The sequence below is a fragment of the Toxorhynchites rutilus genome, chromosome 3 (genome assembly GCF_029784135.1).
Source record: "Toxorhynchites rutilus septentrionalis strain SRP chromosome 3, ASM2978413v1, whole genome shotgun sequence".
Taxonomy (NCBI): Eukaryota; Metazoa; Arthropoda; class Insecta; order Diptera; family Culicidae; genus Toxorhynchites; species Toxorhynchites rutilus.
This window is the reverse complement of record NC_073746.1, coordinates 305939985-305962823: the sequence shown is the minus strand read 5'-3', so window position 1 is coordinate 305962823 and position 22839 is coordinate 305939985. Positions and strand designations below refer to the sequence as shown.

General features: G+C 40.1%; 1 protein-coding gene across 1 annotated transcript; it reads right to left on the bottom strand.

Moving 5' to 3' along the window:
- Positions 1–8311: 8311 nt before the first annotated feature.
- Positions 8312–9247, bottom strand: LOC129774400 (probable cyclin-dependent serine/threonine-protein kinase DDB_G0292550). Its single transcript, XM_055778132.1, has one exon. The coding sequence runs from the start codon at positions 9245–9247 to the stop codon at positions 8312–8314; it is 936 nt and encodes a 311-aa protein (XP_055634107.1).
- Between the last annotated feature and the right edge of the window lie 13592 nt (positions 9248–22839).

Here is a 22839-nt window from a genome sequence, read left to right as displayed (position 1 = left end):
ACTTTGCTCTTCTTCGTTATCCCTGGATTGCATGTGTAGGTAATCCAAGATCCCCACGGTAGTGACCACCTGCCAATAATTTTATCGATCGCCAATGAATCAGATTCTCGTGAGTCAATCGATATTGCGTATGACCTCACGAAAAATATTGACTGGAGAAAATTTGCAGAAATAATATCTGAAGCAATTGTTTCAATGCATGAACTTCCTCCACTCGAAGAGTATAACTTTATATCGAGTTTGATTTACGAAAGCGCACTTCAAGCTCAAAAGAATCGTGTACCTGCCACCACTTTCCGACGTCGTCCTCTATCACTTTGGTGGGACAGGAAGTGTTCAAAGGTCTACCTTGAAAAATCATCCGCTTTCAAAAAATTCAGGAAAACTGGATTAGTGGAATGGTTTCTAAAGTACCAAGCACTAGAAGCCAAACTAAAAGGTTTGATTAAAGCAAAAAAGCGTGGATATTGGCGGAAATTCGTCAATGGTTTGTCAAGGGAGACCGCTATGAGCACTCTTTGGAATACGACTAGGAAAATGCGTGGCTGGAACCATACAAACGAAAGTGAGGAATACTCTGACCGTTGGATTTTCAAATTTGCAAGGAAGGTTTGTCCCGACAGCGTTCCTGCACAAAACGTCGTACGCGACATTCCACTTCAAAGCGATTATGAGAATTTTTCGATGGTGGAATTCTCAATTGCTCTTCTCTCATGTAACAATTCAGCTCCGGGGTCGGACAAGATTAAATTCAACTTGTTGAAGAATCTTCCCGACTTGGCGAAACAGCGTTTGCTGAACTTGTTCAACAAGTTTCTGGAGCTGAATATTGTCCCACATAACTGGAGGCAAGTGAGAGTGATAGCCATACGAAAACCCAACAAGCCGGCTAGCGATCACAACTCGTATAGGCCGATTGCAATGTTATCCTGTATTCGTAAATTGTTAGAGAAAATGATTCTACTTCGTTTGGACAAGTGGGTTGAAGCGAACAATTTGCTGTCAAATACGCAGTTTGGCTTCCGCCGAGTTAAAGGGACAAATGATTGTCTCGCGCTGCTATCTTCTGAAATCCAAATCGCACTTGCTCGCAAAGAACAAATGGCTTCCTCGACATCAAAGGGGCATTTGATTCAGTTTCCATGGAAATTCTCTCAGAGAAGCTTCATAATCGTGGACTTTCACCAATCCTGAATAATTTCCTGTACAATTTACTGTCAGAAAAGCACATGTTTTTCAATCATGGCAGCTCGAAATCTTCTCGTTACAGTTTTATGGGCCTACCACAAGGCTCCTGCCTAAGCCCCCTCTTGTACAGTTTTTACGTCAATGATATGGATGATTGTCTAACTAGAGACTGCACGCTGAGACAACTTGCAGACGATGGAGTTATTTCCATCACGGGTACTAATCCCGTCGTTCTGCAAAAGTCGTTGCAAGATACCATGAACAATCTGTTCACGTGGGCCCTCAAGCTGGGTATCGAATTCTCTACGGAGAAAACTGAAATGGTCGTTTTTTCTAGGAAGCACGAACCCGCCCAATTCCAGCTTCACCTATCCGGCAAATCGATCCAACACTCTATGTTTTTCAAATACCTGGGTGTATATTTTGATTCTAAGTGTACCTGGGGGAGACACATTGCGTATTTGAAACAGAAATGCCAGCAAAGAATCAATTTTCTCCAAACAATAACCGGAACATGGTGAGGTGCCCATCCAGGAGACCTCATTCAGTTGTACAAAACAACGATATTATCAGTGTTAGAATATGGCAGTTTTTGCTTCCGATCAGCTGCCAGGATTCATATTCTCAAGCTGGAGAGAATACAATATCGTTGCTTGCGTATAGCAATGGGGTGTTTGCATTCGACACATACGATGAGTCTCGAAGTTTTGGCAGGAGTACCCCCGCTTACTCTTCGGTTCACAGAATTATCCTGCAGATTTCTCATCCGTTGCAAGATCATGAATCCATTGGTAATTGATAACTTCGAAAATCTAATCCAGCTGACTTCTCAGTCAAGTTTTATGTCTTTATACCATGAGTACCTTACCCACGACGTGCACCCTTCACCAGGCATCTCCAACCAAGTTTGCTTCCCATACTTTTGCAATTCCTCTGTCATTTTTTATCTGTCCATGCGACAAAAAATCCATGGAATCCCAGATCATCTACGCTCAGATTCTATTCCGCCGATATTTTCGGCAGAATATGGGGGTAAAGTTAGACCTGATAAAATGTTCTTTACTGACGGTTCATTCATAAACGGGTCCACTGGCTTCGGCATCTTCAATGAAAATTCCAGTGCCTCTTTCAAACTCAAAGATCCTTGTTCCGTGTATGTCGCAGAAATGGGTGCGATATATTATGCTCAAGGGATCATTGAAACACTGCCCATCGACCATTATTTTATTTTTTCAGACATTCTCAGCTCGATGAATGTTGATAAACGCTCATCTTATTTCCTAATAAGAATAAGACATCTATTGAGTGTTTTGGTCGAAAAATTATTCAAGATTACCTTAGCATGGGTTCCCTCTCATTGCTCGATTCCGGGGAATGAGAAAGCGGACTCGCTAGCTAAGGTGGGCGCTTCAGAAGGCACACTTTTTGAAAGGCAAATTGCTTATAATGAATTTTTCCACATTCCTCGTCAGTATACGCTCGTAAGTTGGCAGCGCATGTGGAGTGAAGATGAGTTCGGTCGTTGGTTACACACGATTATCCCTAAGGTCTCGACGAGTGCATGGTTCAAGGGATTGAATGTAGGTCGTGATTTCATTCGCGTGATATCTCGGCTTATGTCCAATCACTACAACCTAAACGCGCATCTTTATCGCATCGCTCGCAGCAAACAATCTTTGTGATTGTGGCGATGGCTACCACGACATCGAGCATGTTGCCTGGTCGTGTATCCGGTTCCATGCTGCTCGCTCTCAGCTCTCTAGAGCACTGAGAGCACAAGGCAGACAATCGGATATCCCCGTCCGGGATATCTTAGGTAGCCGGGATCCTGATCTTCTGCTTCATCTATACCTGTTCCTCAGAAACGCCGATGTCAACGTTTAATGATGTTTCCTTCGTTGTGTCCCCGTTTCATATCCCTCCTATCCGATCGATAAACTTTTACTTAGTCGCGGCAATACATACACACACTCTTTACAGATACACGGGCCAAAGGTTGTGCAGTCCACTGAACATTCAACAAGAGCCAAAGGTTGTACCACTCATGACAACTCTACACGAGCTGATGATTGCGCCGGCTAGTGACCATTCTATCCTGGATTCCTCGAGTCGAGAAAGACGCACCACGCTAGATATGGGGTACAGACTAGGGGGGCGTTGCTGATTAATGGTCAGCTGCATCCCAATAGGAAGTATCCCATGTCGGCACACGTACAGAGCATTGGAGACAACAACATCCCAATTACGAAAACACTTGTAATACTAACCTCAAGCCAACCGCGAGTAATCGGTTACATATTACTAACATAGACAATAAGAAAAATTGTCAAAGTATTGGACTCCCGGCCCCGTGAGGCTAACGCCATATGAGCCTTGATAAAAATATATATTTTGGAAAAAAAAATATAAAAATAGTCCATCATCACTAAGATCATGATAGACATAATAGGGATGAATACAAATTGAAAACAAAAAGTTACAGGAGAGTTGTGTCCGAGACACGACCGCATAGTTGACGTAGGATTGCGCTAGGTTATGTAAACGAGAAGAAGGATCTTACGCCATTCAGTGGCGTCGACTTTCGGATTTGGTAAATTAATAAACACAAACGCTATTCGTACAAGCGTCGCCTCTCTACCGTATATTGTCAACTGGCATCTGTGCAAAGAAAAGACTCTCGGGGCTTAAATACTAGTTTACAAAAATAGGCTTAAACTCTACACAGAATATTTACAAATTATGCTGGGCGGAGCATCGCACCAGCAGTTAGAGTGGGCTGTGATGGCCTTGGTCAGACGCGTTCTTCGGAGAGAGAGAGAAAGCACTTCTTTGTGGGTCAAAGTAAATAGGAAAAGAAAGTGCTGAAACATGTGTGCCGGATGCGCGCCACATGTTTGGTTAAATTTCTGCTGCTAGCTAAACTCGCAGCGGGGCGGAAGGAAGACAAACTCGCCGCTGCCGTTGGTGCGCGTCGAGTTATACAATCATAAATAGTAAACGAACCCTTGGGCCAGATTGCTGGCTCGGGTATCGTATCACATTTTATGTTTATATCGCCCAGCGCCCTCGGGGGTGGTTTATTGCCTTAGAGGTCTTGAATATTGATGAGTTGGGTTTAAGCGTGATCATATTACACCTTTCCCCTTTCGGAGAATGACGTAACATTGAGAAGTCATTCAAGTTAAATTAGGTGGAAAGATTCGTCTGACCTTACAATTTTAGTGTTTATTCAATGTTTGTGATATGTACATTTTTCGTGTATTCAGGTAAAAATTAAGTTTGTTTATAAAGATTATCCTTATAATATGATTATACGGATTGTCTTCGTTGGGTGTTCTATTTGCTTATAAATATATTTATTTTTAATATTTGTTTAATATATACATTTTACATTTGATAATAACTGTCGGAAGGATTAACTGCTAACTAGGTATCCCTTTCCCCTTAGGGTGGGGTTGCTCATATGGTATTATTCTGTTTTTATGTACAGTCTGGACTTTATTGGTTTGATCATCTCTTATTGTTACGTTAGGGTGTTTAATGTCAATTATTATATATGGTCCTACGTATACTTTGTCTAATTTGGATCTGTTTTCGTTTGATAGAAATACTAGATCATTAATGGCTACTTTTGATGGTCTAGCCATGGTTTTCTGTGTCTCATTTCTGGCTTTTCTTACCTTATCAATTATTTCCCTAGCGGTATTTGATGCTATTTGTAGTTTATATTTAAGTTCTTTGTAATATAAATCCATGTTGTAAATTGGTTCTACATATGTGCTTGTTGTGAGGTTTTGTGGTAATTTAGCATTCGTTCCAAAAACTAACTCGAATGGAGTGTATGAGAAATCTGTGTGTGGTGTTGTGTTGTAGCAGAATGTGTAGTAAGGCAACCATTCATCCCAGTCACTCTGTGCTTGGTTGACGAATTGCCTTACGTACTCGTTAAGACAACGATGGTTCCTTTCCAGGCTTCCTATTGATTGAGGGTGATATGGAGTGGAAAAATTTTGTTTAAGCTTCAGTAATGAAGCTATGTTTTCGAATAACTCGTTCTTATATTCAGTTCCTTGGTCTGTTTGGATGAGTTTTGGAATTCCATAGACCAGAATTAAGTTTTCTATGAAGGCTTTGGCTATGGTGGATGCTTGTTTGTCTATTGTGGGTTTAATAATGATGTATTTTGTTAAGTTGCATTGAATGGTCAGTGCGTATCGGTTTCCATTATTGGATCTGTTAAATGGTCCAATTGTGTCAATCGATACGCAGTCGAATGCTTTTTGGGGTGTTTTAATTTCGACGAAATTTTCGTTTGTTCGTATTGTGTGTTTATTTTGCTGGCATTTTATGCACTTCTTGATGTAGCTACTGATATCTTTTTTCATGCCACTCCAAGAATAGAGTCTGCTTAACTTTTTGTATAGTCTGGTGACTCCTGTATGTCCACCAGTGGGTGTATCGTGATTGTTTTTTATAATTTCGAACCTTTCGTTTTGGCTTTCTATCACACGCTTGGGTGTGTAGAGCACTATTTGCAAGTCTTTGAGCGTGTCATTACAAATCTTCTTAAAGGTTTGCACGCTGCATATTTGGAAAATTACGCTTGATAACGCTAGAGCTATCATGCTAATTTTCAAGTTTTTGGCCATATTTTCAACTTTCTTTACTAGTTTTCCCAGGGATTCTTTTGTGTTGCTTGCATTTTCAATTATTGTCGACGACTTTTCTTCGGTTCTTTTTTTATTCATTATTGCGCATTTCAAATTTTTGTTTCCGCTAGCGTTTGTTTCTTTATTCATTTCTAATGCGCGTCCGCATAGAAGTTTAGGTAGGTTTTGCCATTCTCGGGGTTCAATAGCCTCGTACGCTCTGAGCTGATCAGACTCAGTATCGTCGGGGTTTGAATTATTGTCTGTAATTTCTGTGTCGTTATTCGTTTCGTTTAGTTTTCTAGTCATTGCTCTGGTTTGTATACCCAGGACTTTTATAGTTTTAAGTGCCTCGGAATTAATTGCTATTCGTGATAGCGCATCTGCAGTCACATTTAGCTTACCTTGAACGTATTTTACATCAAAATGGAATTCTTCAAGATCCAACCTCATTCTTGTGAGTTTTGATGAGGGATCTTTCATTGAAAATAAATATACTAACGGTCTGTGATCCGTTTTTACTGTGAATTTCCTCCCGTAGAGGTATGGTCTAAAGTACGTAATTGCCCAGTGAATTGCTGTCAATTCCTGTTCAATTGTCGATTTATTGGCTTCACCTTTTGTGAAGGCTTTGCTTGCGTATGCAATGGGTAGTTCTATACCGTCGTTTTCTTGGGCTAAGACGGCGCCGCATGCTATTTTTGAAGCATCGGTTATTAGGGTGAATTCTTGTGTGAAATCGGGGAATTTGAGAACTTTTGGTGAGATAAGTTCGTTTTTCAATTTATTGAATGCATTTTGGCATTCGGGAGACCAATCAAATTTTGCGTTTTTTCTGAGCAATTTGTTTAATGGGTACGCTATTTCTGCGAAATTTTGTATGAACCTCCGGTAATAGTTGCAAAAGGCAACAAAACGCCTCACTTCATCTGCTGATGATGGTGTGGGGTAGTTTGTTACCGCTGAAAACTTTGATTGGTCGGGCTGTATACCTGCCGCTGAAATGTTGTGACCTAGATATGTTACGTCTGGTCTGAAGAAGGAGCATTTTTTGGGATTTAATTTTAAGTTGTAGTTTTGTAATTGTTTGAAAACGTTTTCCAAGTTAATAAGGTGATGGTTTATTGAGCAGCCGACGACGATGATGTCGTCGATGTAAAGGAATGCACATTCAGGTGGGAGTCCGCTAAGTGCTATGGACATCATTCTCTGAAAGCTATTTGGTGATATATTTAGACCGAATGGTAACCTATTGAATTCGTAGTGACCGTTAGAGGTCGAAAATGCTGTGTACTTTTTTGATTTTTCGTCAAGTTCGATTTGGTGGAAACCTGACATTAAGTCTAGAGTTGTAAAATATTTGGCTCTGCCCAAATGATCGAGGATTTCGTCGATTCTTGGTAGGGGGAATTTATCTGGGGTTATCTTTTTATTTAGTTGTCGAAAGTCAACCACTAATCGCCATTTTTTATCTTGAGTATTTGATTTCTTTGGGACTAAGAGGATGGGAGAATTGTATGGTGAGGTGGAATTTTGGATTATTTTGTTATTTAGCATGTGGCTGATTTGGTTATTTATTTCTGAAATTTGTGCTTCCGGGGTTCGATAATTCTTTATGTAAACGGGTGTCTTGTCTTGAAGGTGAATGGTTTGCTTGTAGAAGTTGTTGGTTGTCAATATGTCGTCTTCTAGTGCAAAAATGTCGTTGTATTTAGTGCATAATTCTGTTAATTTCTCCTGGGCATGTTGGGGTGTATGATTCAAATTGAGTTCCTTAATCAGTTTCTCGTGTCTACCTTTTGGGTTTTCTCCTAATTCCGTTGTAATGTGATTTATGGTGTATTCTTTAAGGGGGATAGTGGTGGGGGCGAAGGTTTTTGGGATTGATGTTGGTGTGGTATTTGTGTTAATTATTGTAATGAATTGTGAGTTTGGGTTTATTATTGTGTTTGCGCAAAAAATGCCTGGTTTGATTTCTTGTGCGATCACAAGGGCATCATCGTTTAGGTTGAGTGACGGGAAGTGTTTTATAATTTGGCATCTAGGGGGAATAATGTAATTGTTTTCCCAGCTATCTTGAATCGGAATTTCAATTTTGGTGTTTTCATAGTTGAAGGTCATTAGCCATGTTTTGAGGCATAGGTTACATTCATATTTGGTGAGGAAATCTCTGCCTAAAATGCCATCTGCAATTATAGGAAACTTGTTGTTGACGATTTGAAATTGGTGTGGAATTTGGATATCGTCAAAAATGATATTTGTATTTGTGCTCGCTATGGATTCGGTCTTTCCCTCCGTAACTCCATTAATAATGCATCTATTTCCGGGGTGTATTAATTGTTTTCCGTTAATTTTTTCTTCTTTTACTATTGAGATGTCAGCGCCTGTATCAATTATTAATATACATGGTTTGCTTGACATTTGTAAGTATAGTGTAACGAACATTGAACAATTCACGTCGCATTTAAAAATATTTAATGTTGGTCTCCGTAATGTTTGTTTTCCTCCAATGTCAATGCCGGTTCGGACTGGAGGGCATCCGTCGGTTGTGACTCGTTTCCCGTTAGGCGGATGTATTGCTGAGGGCGGTTAAAATTTGTATTCCGCCTATTGTTGTTGTTGTTATTTCGCTGTGGGTTTATGTTTGAGAATTGGTCTCGAACTTGGTTTTGCTGGCCAAAACGGTTATAGTTATTACGCGGTTGGTTTTGGAAATTATTTTGGTTGAAATTGTTGCGGTTGAAATTGTTTTGGTTTCTACCGCGGTTATGGAAGTCGTTTGGCCTGCGCCTGTAATTATTATAATGTGTGTCAACGTTGTTGTTGAAACGGTTGGCGTTTCTGTTGGTTTGCGAGTATGCAAATACTGATGCGCTCGCATTATTTAAGTTTTCCTCCAACGCTTTAGTCATCGCGTCGGAGTATGAATTGAAATTCCCTGCTCTTATGATGAGCGAGGTTTTTTCGTTTTTTAACCCTCCGGCTAAATGTTTGACGCCTTCTTTGTTTGCCATAGATTTGGCAACTTGGGGCGGAATTTCTTTAGCGGTGTACGCTGTTTCCAAACTGAACACCAATTTTTCTAAATCCAGGCAAAATTGTTCGATTCCACCGTTTTGTTTCAAGTTAGCCATTTTAGCTAGAACTTGTTCCGGTGGGCTGGTCGTTATTTTAGCTTTTAAAATTTTGCTTATCTCGCTCACCGATGTCGGTGTTTCAGTGAATGCATTTCTCGCCCGTCCCTCTAGTTTGGTTAGTATGACGTTAATTATGGTTGCTTTGTTTTCCGGTGTTTCAAATGTTTTCACCAAGTTTAAAGCGTCAGCGAAGGCTTTCAGTTTGTCTATGTTTCCGTCGAATTGCGGAACTATAGACGATGTAGTCTTGATTATTTCGAGTATGCTAGCCATTTTCGGTTTTCTTTGTAACCTGAGGCAAAATAGGACGGCTAGCGCAATTTCCTTGAGTGTTCTTGGTCTACCCTTTTCGATTGACGCCTTAATTGCGTTCAAAAGTTGGTCCGCCTTTTCGGTTATTTTTATGATTTCTGAGCCGTGGGTTGTGTCTAGTAACGTAGACGACAATTTTTTAATCTGTTTCACAAGCGCTTCCGCTTCCGTGAGGCGTTTGGCTAAGGTACTTTTCCTTAGTTTTCTGACCAGTTCCTGTTGTATAGTCAGGTGTATATGTTTTAGTTTTTGTATATTCAATTGGATGAGCTTTGTTACTTCGTCCATTCAAGGAGACAAGGAAAAATGGTTATCGGTAAAGAATTTATTATGCTGAGGCTGCGTTCGAACGCATGTTTTAAAATTTTCGAATTCTTTTAGACGGTGTCGACTACGGCTGCGTGAGCTTTTGCCGCTTGCATAGCATGTGCATTCATGCATGCCTTATATGCTTTGTAAATTTTCGAAATTAGTAGTATGGATATGAGGGCAAGTGTGACGCAGATAATCGCTCCTTGAGCTTCGTGCATTACACTGTGGTTCTCTAGGTGATTTAAAATTTGGATTTGAGCGTCGCCCGTGTTACTAACGGGTTTGGTATTAAATAACCCCATTTTCAACGGTACATATGTAAAACCAATTTTGTGGGTATTGTAATTGCTTTTTTTTTTTCTAATTCCTACTACCTATTCCTACTGCCGCGTGGGTATTACGATAAAAAATATTTTGTGCCTCGACTATAAATTTATTACATGATATCCGTATATAAAAGGATTAGACTAACTCGAGTCTGACTTACGCCACGTTTTCTCCGCAAGTGTCCTCTTCTCGGGGGTGGGGGGGGCGTGGGTGCCTCTGCGTCCGTCAGATCTCAGGGGTGTCCAGTTGGATCCAAATCGATGTTCATTTTTTTTTTTGAAATACTGCTTGGCTTGTAACTGCTATTTATTCTGTTCCACTACTTCACTGTCCGCTGTACGATTGTGGTTCCACTTATGTTTTATGCTCGTACACTGGTCATTCGTCCTTCACTTCAACGTGGTTACAACCACTTTACACTAACGGTTTTTCGTGGGGTTCAATTTCTTCGCCTTCTTGGCGATTTTCACCGAATTTTTCTTTATTCAAATTACCCGCACTCACACTGCACCCGGGACGGTTCAAAAGTTCGTTTAACTTCTTTTTTTTTTGTAGAGAATTTTTCAGTAATAACCAGTCGGGTCCAAGGTCCGCATTTTAGGCTGACTTCAACACGCGATCACGGAATCGGTTCACTGATCGTAGAACTTGGTTAACTGATCGTGGAGCGCGGCTATTGGTTTCTGTAACGATAGCGATAACTGGTCATTTGCCACTTTGCCATCACGCGGGCCATTTGCACTTTTTCACTAGTTCCGAAGTGACTCGGTGTCACTGGTCGCCATGTAAACGAGAAGAAGGATCTTACGCCATTCAGTGGCGTCGACTTTCGGATTTGGTAAATTAATAAACACAAACGCTATTCGTACAAGCGTCGCCTCTCTACCGTATATTGTCAACTGGCATCTGTGCAAAGAAAAGACTCTCGGGGCTTAAATACTAGTTTACAAAAATAGGCTTAAACTCTACACAGAATATTTACAAATTATGCTGGGCGGAGCATCGCACCAGCAGTTAGAGTGGGCTGTGATGGCCTTGGTCAGACGCGTTCTTCGGAGAGAGAGAGAAAGCACTTCTTTGTGGGTCAAAGTAAATAGGAAAAGAAAGTGCTGAAACATGTGTGCCGGATGCGCGCCACATGTTTGGTTAAATTTCTGCTGCTAGCTAAACTCGCAGCGGGGCGGAAGGAAGACAAACTCGCCGCTGCCCTTGGTGCGCGTCGAGTTATACAATCATAAATAGTAAACGAACCCTTGGGCCAGATTGCTGGCTCGGGTATCGTATCACATTTTATGTTTATATCGCCCAGCGCCCTCGGGGGTGGTTTATTGCCTTAGAGGTCTTGAATATTGATGAGTTGGGTTTAAGCGTGATCATATTACAGTTATCTGTTGATTTTGGATATGTTTGAAGAATTACATCGTTAAAATATTCGATAATGATGTGGTGGCACTGAAAAGGGTCGATTTGTTTAGTTGTTGGGTATTGTTTGTTCACTCCACCAGTGTTCACCGAGTGATGATGACAGAAGGTTGGTAAACAGTCGTTGGATAGTGCGTATCAGATAAAAGATACTGAAGTGGAACGAGATATGATGAAAACCGCCCTCTTTGATACTAGATAAGTTGCCTCCTGTGATATGTATGGATCAAATAAAGAAAACAAAACTCACCAATATAATATAAGATAATTACCAATACCGAACACAATTATCAATTTTTCTCATCAGTAAAAACATGTTACTTCAATATAGAGAAAATTATTTGAAATGGAAAAAATAATTTTCTTTTATAATTTCTACGTTCTGAGTGTTTATTCAACCCAATGCGAATTTTATTTGGACTAAAAACATCTAATACTATATGTAGAGCACATGGAAGATCACTTTTTGTAATATTTCTTCATTTTTCCAATTTTGCTCGCTGTATAAACTTTCCTTGAGTGAAAATGAACACAACAAAACAGTTAGCGGACAATCCGTTCTCGAGCGGGAACACACCTTGGTTTTTATTTATAAAAATTGGAATAAATCGTTTCATATATCAAGTCATTTTTAACACAACTGCTACCATATACAATTTTACACTCACACTTGTGCTAAATCTTTCACAATACACGATCGGTCATTGATATAAAATTTCACGAATTAAAATTTTATTTGCTAGAATTAATCGTAACACTCACCTTATTTGCAATATCAAAATGTTCCCGACTTGCATATATTTGCAATGCCGATTTCCCCCGGGCACCTTGGTTTTATATCTCTGTTAGGGAATACATTTCGGTAGGAACAAAAGCTCCCCCTACTTTCATGTATTTGCAATGTCGATTTCCCACAGGCAGCTTGGTTTTGATGTCTCTGTTAGGGACCCGCCGCAAGTGTCGTCAGTTACGACCAATCAGAAGTATTTCCGTTAGGATAGGGGTTGAGATTTTTCAATTGTTCGATGGTAAGTATCATGACATATATTACATTCTTCTATATAAAAAATTTTTATGGAGTGCCGAAATCGCTTGACGCAAAAATTTCATCAATCCATCATGAAATGACTGAGTAATATGCGTTTGAAATTGGACAATTTTCAAGATGTACTCGATTTTCGATTTTCAATGTGTACCCCAATATGTTCCCGAAAGACGCAATCCTAAGTCAAAAAATGTGTTTTAGATTCGTTATGTGGCGAAATTGAGGTCACAATCTACAGAGTACAGATTTACCAGTGGAAAACCGATTCTGGTTACGCTTTCCACAAACAAAACCGAATCGAATGGTTGATTTTGCGGGAGTGGGAGGTATATTCGGGTACGTCGAACGTTTATGGGGATTGTGTAAAGCCACGTGTTTTGATGTGTGGTGGTTGCGTGTGATGCTTTGCCCCAAATCAGGGATTCGCGTGGGTAACATTATTGGAGATACCGTAACTCGATTTATAGTTTAGTAATTAAATGTGGTCGATAAAGACGAGGTGTAAACAACACAATTAACCGATACTAATTTTTGCGAAGTGTTTTGAGGCGCTGCAAATTACGGTTGATAGTTTTTTTTTTTTTTTTTTATTTAAATCGTTTATTTTTACAGGCTCAGTTACATAGGTTTAAAGGAGCCGAACTCCTTACTGTATTGTTACTAGTATATATACATTTTTCCTTAATTCTAATGTTAATAATATAGGAAACCGATTACTCGCGGTCAACTCGAGTTTAGAAGGGTGACATATTTTCTTCAGGAAAAGGAGGGGATATGAGGATATGTTGACATTGATCACACTCACACTCTCAATCACACTCTCAATCACACTCATCACACTCAATTCTTAAACCTATCTTATATCTAATATGTATTTACATTTCATCTTATTCTTAAGAAGGGATCCGATCTCTCACAAAGGAAAAGGAAAAGGAAAAACTAAGGGTATAAGGGCAATCACACACGAAGATCGATAGCTTTAAGGAATACATATATTTGGGACATGTAATCAAGGTCTAACCGAGCCAACACGTCTCTCACCGGCACATTGGGCTGCCTTCCTCGGGCCCGAAGGGTGACTACTAAATTCGATCTGGCGGCAAGATACAGCTCGCACGACCAAACAACGTGCTCGATGTCGTGGTAACCTTGGCCACAAACACAAAGATTGTTGTCGGCAAGATTAATACGAAAGAGTAGCGCATCTAACGAACAGTGATTGGACATGAGTCGGGAGAAGGTGCGAATAAAGTCCCGGCTCAAGTCCAGACTTTTGAACCATGGTTTGAGGCTAACCTTAGGGATAATCGAGTGGAGCCACCGGCCCAATTCATCTTCGTTCCATTTGCGTTGCCAGTTAACTATGGTATTTTTGCGGACTAAAGAATAAAATTCATTGAAGGCGATTTGACGCTGATAAATATCGCCTTCAATTGCACCTACCTTTGCTAATGAGTCAGCCCTCTCATTACCCAGAATTGAGCAATGTGAAGGGACCCAGACAAAGGTAATGACATAACAGCGTCTGGATAAAGCACTCAAAATTTCTCGTATTCTCTCAAGGAAGTACGGCGAGTGCTTTTCCGGCCTCACTGAACGGATAGCTTCGACAGAGCTAAGACTATCCGTTACAATGTAATAGTGTTCAACAGGTCGTGAGGCGACGCTGTCCAGCGCCCAGTGTATCGCTGCCAATTCAGCAATATACACTGAGCAAGGATTCTGAAGACTGTGTGAGGTGCTAAAAAATTCGTTGAACACTCCAAATCCTGTGGACTCATTCATAGAGGACCCATCAGTAAAGTACATATTATCACAATTGATATCCCCATACTTTGCATCGAAGATCGTTGGAACGATCCTCGATCGAAGATAATCTGATGTTCCATGGATATCCTGCTTCATGGACAGATCAAAATGCACAGAGGAATTGATGTAGTCAGGAAAACAAACACGGTTGGGAATATACGAAGAAGGATCAACCTGCATGGAGACGAATTCATGATATGAGCTCATGAATCCAGAATGAAAATTTAGCTCGATCAGCTGCTCAAAATTTCCGATCACCAATGGGTTCATAACCTTACACCGGATGAGGAACCGAAGAGATAATAAATTGAAGCGATCTTTTAGTGGGAGTAGGCCTGCCAAAACCTCGAGACTCATGGTATGCGTTGAGGGCATACATCCCAACGCGATACGGAGACAAAGATACTGAATTCGCTCGAGTTTAATGAGGTGTGTTTTGGCAGCTGATTGAAAACAGAAACTGCCATACTCCATCACTGAGAGAATAGTTGTTCGATACAACATTATAAGATCTTCGGGATGGGCTCCCCACCAGGTGCCGGTAATTGTACGGAGAAAGTTTATTCTTTGTTGACATTTTTTACTCAGATACCTAATATGGGCCCCCCAAGTACATTTAGAGTCGAACCAGACCCCAAGATACTTGAATGACATAGCATGAGTGATCGGTTTACCCAAAAGTTGAAGCTTTGGTTTTGCTGGTTTATGCTTCCTAGAAAAAACCACCATCTCTGTTTTCTCCGTGGAGAATTCGATCCCTAGCCCAATGGCCCAGGTTGAAAAATTGTTCAAAGTATCTTGTAAGGATTCTTGCAGGTCGGATTCATTTGATCCTACGACAGACACCACTCCATCATCTGCAAGTTGTCTTAGGCTGCAATTTTGTGTAAGGCAATTGTCAATGTCGCTTACGTAGAAGTTGTACAAAAGGGGGCTTAAACATGAGCCCTGGGGGAGTCCCATGTAAGAGACCCGACTTACTGCCGAATCTCCGTGAGAAAAGTTCAAATGTTTCTCACAAAGCAAGTTATATAACATATTATTCAATAGAGGCGGCAGACCCCGAGATTGTAATTTGTCTGACAAAACCTCTATTGAAACAGAATCAAAGGCCCCCTTTATGTCCAAGAATACTGAAGCCATTTGTTTTTTTTCGGCGTAAGCCAGTTGAATTTCTGAAGAAAGCAACGCAAGACAATCATTCGTCCCCTTGCCCCTGCGGAACCCATATTGTGTATCTGAGAGTAGGCCATTCGTTTCAACCCATCGATCAAGGCGAAACAAGATAATTTTCTCCAACAATTTCCGTATACAAGACAGCATTGCTATTGGGCGGTACGAATTGAAGTCGGACGCGGTTTTTCCGGGTTTTTGAATAGCTATAACTCGTACTTGTCTCCAATCATCTGGAACAATATTATGCTCCAGAAACCGATTGAATAAATTCAACAAGCGATGTTTCGCCACATCAGGGAGATTTTTCAGCAAGTTGAACTTAATTCTATCCGATCCCGGAGCAGAATTGTTACATGAAAGGAGAGCAAGAGAGAATTCTACCATCGAAAACTCGGAATCAAGATCGCACCTATCTTGTGGTATATCTCGAATAATTCTTTGCACTGGAGCGGAATCGGGACAAACCTTTCGTGCAAAATTAAAAATCCATCGATGTGAATATTCCTCGCTTTCATTGGATGAAGAGCGATTTCTCATGTTTCGAGCCACTTTCCATAATTTTTTCATTGACGTTTCTCGTGACAAACCTCCCACGAAATTTCGCCAATAAGCACGTTTTTTCCCTTTGATCAAGTTTTTAAATTGATTTTCAAGGTCCAAATACTTCTGAAAATTTTCAGGGGTTCCACGTTTCCGAAAAGCTTTAAATGCATTCGATTTATCTCCATAAAGCTTGGAACACTGGCCATCCCACCATGGATTGGGAGGCCTTCGACGAATAGTGGAACCTGGGATGGGTTTCGTTTGAGCGCGAACCGCGCTGTCATAGATCAAACGAGAAATGAAGTTATACTCCTCCAATGGAGGCAAACCATCTCTGGAATTGATGGCTAGAGCAATCGCGTCCGCATATTTTTTCCAGTCAATGTGTCTTGTGAGGTCGTATGCCATGTTTATTGATTCAGAAGAATTCAACCCATTGGTGATAGAAATTTTGATTGGCAAGTGGTCACTACCGTTGGGATCCTGGATTACATTCCACTTGCAATCTAACGATAGTGAATTCGAGCAAAGCGAGAGGTCAAGAGCACTTGGTTTAGCAGGAGGTTTAGGTACACGTGTTGTTTCCCCAGTGTTCAAAACGGTCATATTGAAGCTGTTACAAAGGTCATATATCAACGATGAACGATTGTCGTCGTACTGTTCCCCCCAGGCAGTTCCGTGAGAGTTGAAGTCTCCCAATATTAATCGTGGCTCAGGAAGGAGTGAGCACATGTCAACAAGTTGCTTGCGGCTAACCGCAGCTCTCGGAGGCCAATACAAGCTGACTATACAGAGGTCTTTGCCTCTGATGTTTGCATGACAAGCAACAGCTTCGATCCCTCCAGTAGGTGGAAGGTCAATTCTAAAAAATGAGTGACACTTATTGATCCCCAATAGTACCCCTCCGTATCTGTCATCACGGTCCAAGCGTATTATATTAAAATCGTGGAAAGAGAGATCATTTTGAGAAGAGAGCCAGGTTTCGGATAGAGCAAAAACATCACAATTGAGTTTATGAATTAGAAATTTGAATGTATCCAATTTAGGGATAAGACTACGACAATTCCACTGTAAAACAGTGATATCTCCGACCTCTCTATTTAAATTAGACATCAAGAGAGATAATCATTGCAAGGAGGGGCCATGTGGTTGATAGTTAAATCCGAGCATTTCATGGAACTCCCAATTCCCAATATGCCCAGAAAACTCATGAGTTTCATATTCTGCATTTAATCAGGATATAATCACAATAGAACAAAATTTTTTTCGGAGTTATGTGGATATCTGAAAAATCGCACTATATTCTGTTGTATTTCGTTACCTTATTCCATAGGATTGGAGTCCACCGAGTATTAAAATTTTGATCAGCAAACAAATTTTGCAGATTTAATTCGATTGTTTATTTGTCGATCAACGAAAATTTAATTTCATGGAAAATCTTAATGGGCCGAAACATTCTGCACAGAGCGAAGCAAATTTCAAGGAAAGTTCACATGTGAAGCCGAGAAAATGGATTAAACTCATTGCTAGAATTATGTTTATTTCGTTAAGCTCGAAATATGACACAACCCACGTGACAGACGTGAAGCTTTGAAGCCACCCAACCGACTCCGATGATGATGATGATGGAATAGAAGTAATTTACATAAAATTGTTTTCGAGGGAAACAGAGACATCATCTCGCGTTATGTTGTGTACATATATGCAAAAACGACTGATTCAATATTTCCATGAACACTTGCTTTAGACACCCGGGATTGGATGTTGTTCGAAAGTTCGTCTTCAACAGCTGACGTTGAAATGTTAGAAATGCCACGGTTTTCCCACCGTAGATGCGGGAATGTTACGGCTGAACAAGTGGAAATAAACTATCATGATTGAAACAGCTTGAGTTCGTTCGTTTGGAAAGACTTGAGATTCAACACAGCGCACGTCATAAGCAGAATAATATTCCTTCCATTCGACGAGACGTACGATTTGGGCATAGTTCTGGAAAAGTGAAACAAGTGTACCCAGCTATAATTCTGAGTATGATACAGATTCACAGAATCGTTTCATTTGCATCAAAATTAAATCGTCTCAGTGAAGCACAAATATTATCTACTACAATAAAATAAAATTAAATATTAAAACATTCACATTTTTCAACCAGGACGACGAAAACGAGCAAAAGTTTTCGCCTAAATTTCCAGGCAATTTGGTGCAATTATACAACTAACTTTTGCAGGGGAACATCACTTTTGAAAACTGTAAAAACATCACGAAGCAACAGTTCCAGTGGGAGAATGTTTTAATTACTTTCTAATTGCACTTCACTAACGAAAGCGATGATGTTTTCCTACCGACCACTTCTTGACTTTCCAGCTTTGCCCTGATGGAAATTAAAATGATGAAAGGTTACCTGAGAAGCTTATTCCCAATCTGCTGTTGCCAGCTTCCCGTTGGCCACTGGAAATGGTTGATCGTACGTTCCATTACTAGATGTTCAGATCTTTGTAGTTTGACTTTTTTTCTGTTCCACTTGTTTCATTCGGACAAGGAATGTGCCCAATTTTTCGGAACATTATACAGCATTTAATTGAATATGGTTTTATTACCATGGATTTAGCCTCTTTTATAGCGGAAAACGCAGATCGAAAATGTGTTTCTAATAGAAACCATCACATGAAGAATATTGCTAATGCCAGTATGGGTAGAAAATAGCGGTGGATTCCGAGGCGCCCCCTTTCGCAAATTACAGGAAACAGTCTTCAGGCTAAATAAAACTTTCACCATGCAAATATGAGTATGTGAAGAGCTCACATAAGTTTCAGAGAGCACAGGGAGCTCAAACGCGCACTGCTAGAGGCGTCGAAATCAGAATTGTATTTGGTAGTGAAACTTTTGCAGTTTGCAGCAGCTTCCAAGGCGAATTTGCATAGCAGTTTTTGTATCATTTTCTTTGTTTATTGCCAAAGTTTTACGCTGCTTGTGCCATGGAGGAACACTTCCATGCTTCTAGTTGTATCTTCGTCGATTCATTCGCCCCATTTAACCCTTAATGTGTGTCTTGCGAATGGTTTGTTTTTGACGTAGGACTGCGTCTTTCAGAAAGGGTATCAAATCAGAAAACAGGTCACGTTAATACGATATACAGTTAACGTTAGTAACGACAAAATTATAGGAGGTTGTGTTCAAGACACGACCGCATGCTTGACGTAGAACTACACTGTTATTGTATTCAAGTCACTTGTTTATAACTTCGGATATTATTTTATAATGGTGCAAAATTTTTAAAATAAGTGTTTAGTAGAATGGTTTGGTCGCCCTGAACTGATTTTCTTTATTGTAGAATCAGTTGACGATAATGAATTGATGATTCATTTTTGCCCTCGTAGAACAATACACTAGCTGATCGTACGTCGCAATTTTTTCATGTCATATGGCAACACTTGCAAGCAGAGATGCCAACCATCCTGATTTTTCAGGATTTCCCAGACTTTTTGGTACGGTCCCTGATATCCTGACAAACACTCTTCTTCTTCTTCAATGGCACTAACGTTCCTAGAGGAACTTCGCCGTCTCAACGTAGTATTACTTGCGTCATTTTTATTAGTACTTAGTTGAGATTTCTATGCCAAATAACACGCCTTGCAATGCATTCTGAGTGGCAAGCTCTAGAATACGCGTGATCACAGTGCAAGTCGGAGGAAATTTTTTTGACGAAAAATTCCCCCGACCAGAACGGGAATCGAACCCGAACACCCGGCATGTTAGTTATGACGCTAACCACTCGGCCACGGGAGCACAAACACTCTATTTTCCCTGATTTTTATAAAATTATCCAGATTTTTCATGATTTTTTACTTTTTGCAAAATCAGAAAAAGAAATCCATATAAATATACTGGGAGTTTTGCTGGTTGTGTATGAGAACTGCCATAATAGTCTACATTAAAAAACTTTCCGGTCCGCGCTTATATAATGCTTACTCTTTCTTTCAATTATACTCTATCTGTTCGAATTTTCCAAGGAACAGTGTCGACATTTTTTAAAATTTAGAAGTTAACGTGAAAGAAAAATAATCTATGAGAATAATACGCCAGAAGGTTCTTGCAATTCAATCTCAATAAAACGAAGTTTAGAAACAGAATAGGAACGGAAACGATGGAAGGAATATTAGCGACCAAAAATTATGTACAGTTAAATAGAAACGATACAGGTTTCATTACAATTTCGCAGCAAATCACATCCGCAGCAAGTAAGTATCTTTTGTTATTAAACTGTAACTATTATTAAAAAGTGTTTTATTTCATGAAGAATATATATTGAATTGTTTGTAGAGCAAGAAGTTGCAAGAATGATCCGTGAGACACGACAAATGAATTAGCAGGTTCACTACATATGTTTAAAAACTCCGTTCATGTGTATCAGTTGAAACATGGTTACGTAAATCGTTACGACTCGTACGTTTTATCTATGCATCGATTTTTTAAAAGCAAGTCGTGGCGGGTGATACAAGCGGGTCATTTGAAACAATCCGACTGACCCAGTCTTCACCTGAAAAAAAATTATGATCTAGTTCTGGTGGTATTGGAGAAGAATTCTGCATTGTGAGATTCTACCAAGCAACCAATCGATACATTCCCACAAATACTGCTCGCAACTGGACAAATAAGCTTCCAGTTAATTTATAGAATTGTTAGGCTACCTGAAAGATTTCAGAACTTCCTGAATTGATTTCAAAATAAATATAAAATGCATATAAAATTCAAAAAATAATACTTTTGTTTACTCAAAAATGTGTACGAACTTTCCGGACAACCCATATCAGCTATCCTGATTTTCCCTGATTTTTTTTTCGTCCTCCCTGATTTTTCAAAAAAATAGTTGGCAACCCGGCTTGCAAGTATCAAATATCATGCTACGTGTTATTAAGTATTGCAAATTGCACCTCTAGGCATCATTCGTACAACGTAAAGCAACCAGCACCAAACAAGCGGTCATAATATTGTAGCGTGTACCACATATTTCATTTGTGAGCCCCTCGTACAATTAATTTCTTTATAAGCTCAGAGCTTTTCACTCCTCTTTGATGGTGTATGAGATGCCCGGCAGAGCGAGTGCCGGTTTCCCCTTTTTTCATTTTTCAAATTCAACTGAGTGCCGCGGGCTCCGATAGCTGGTGCTAGCTGTCGGCTGCTGCAAAGCTCTCGAGACTGGACTTTCCGCTGACGAGATTTCTCCCAGCGACGGAGAGACAACCTTAAGCGTTTTCTTTTTACTTAAAATCGAATCCCCGGCGCGAGATTCGGCTTGACCGGGACTCGGAGGGTGATAGGTTAATGCCATAGGGGATTGGGGAAACAATTCCGAAAGCGGGCGAAGAATGACTTCGGTACGACTTTTTCTAAAAAAGAGTCTGATACAAAAAAAAGAATAGCCCGCTGATCTGAGGATTCTAGCTTTTGCGGAACCACTTCAGTTCGAACCGTGGAAGAAGGCAGAAGTGGAAAATCTTTTTTTCCAAAATTGCTTCTTTTTGAAATTGTTGGAAAGGTAATTCAGTGATAATTTTTTTTTTAATTTTTCCGCGCAACTAGGAATACAATTTTGAATTTATCCCCGTGTAGCGATAAATTAGTGAGACAGCGTTAGTTTACCCAAAAATTCCCCCTAGAGTGCGAAGAAAATTACAAAAAGGTAAATGTGCGTTTTTCTTTCCCATGTGGCTTTGGGTTTTATAATGGTGGCATCACGTTTCTTGCTACAATACCACCTAACTCAATTATCCAGAGTGAGTACCTCTTAAATTACATGCGCATGTCGGGGACAATAAGCGAGTCGTCGTTACCGACACTCAATGAATAGAGCCACAAAACCATATCCACAAAAATAGATTTCCCGTTGACGAGCGGTAGACCGATTATTTGAACGCACTCTTAACAGGATTATAATATGCTAGCTAGAGAAATCGGGGATAGAGTAGGTAGTTCAGACACCAGGACTTAAGCGGATGATCAAATGATCATGGGATCGAATCCCAAAAATAAATGTACATATAGTTAAATAAAAGTTTGTAGAGTATGTAGGTGAAGTATGAAGTAATGAAAATGATTTTGATGTGTGGGGATTAATTATAATAACTAGCTAATATTATATATGGAGATTGATTGTGAAAATGGAATTTATGGATTGAGGAAAATTTAAAGAAATAACATGCGAATTTGAACTTTAAAACCACAAGCTGTTTTCCGTGAGGTGATGAATTTCTGCACAGAGAGAAGAATAAATCCATGTTGAAGCATAAACCACGTTGTTTACGCGTTCCATATTTTATGGACGGACTGCTGCTATAAATTCTTGCTCATCTAGCTCTAGCATCTAGCTTTAGCATCTAGCTCAATTCGTTTACCACAATACGCGCATCAACCGATCTGTTACTGCTCTTCCGGTTCATTGCCACTTAAATCTCGATCACAGCAGCCTATAAAAAGCTTGAGCAGATAGCAGCAGGTCTCTTATTTCCCAATAAAGTGTCGACAAGTAACACCGGTCATTCGTTCGCATTCTAAATAAATTTGTCGGCGTCAAGAACAATTTTCCGTATTATCGTGAACACACGTAATCCGCCCCCTCCCGCTTAGGTAAAAGAACTCCCCCGAATGCTGCGTTTCGCGAACAACTAGTACAAGAAGGGTGTTGTCATTGGATTTCCTTTTTTTGTAGTTTTGGTCACGAGTCGGGTTGACTCCTTTTCTTTCAGCCCCCGCTTTCACCTCCGAAGCGATTGGGAAGTGATGTGGGGATTCGATAGTTGGATCCAGTGATGATACTTACAGCCTCTTGCTGTTCTTGAGTGTCGCTGTGGTTCTTTTGTAGCCCGTGATCGGGTGATTGTGAAAGGTTTTCCCTTTGGAGTTGGCTGATTGCTTTCCAGGT

Excerpts from the sequence above, each read along its gene's own strand:
- LOC129774400 (XM_055778132.1), bottom strand. The coding sequence starts at position 9,247 with ATGGCTAGCATACTCGAAATAATCAAGACTACATCGTCTATAGTTCCG.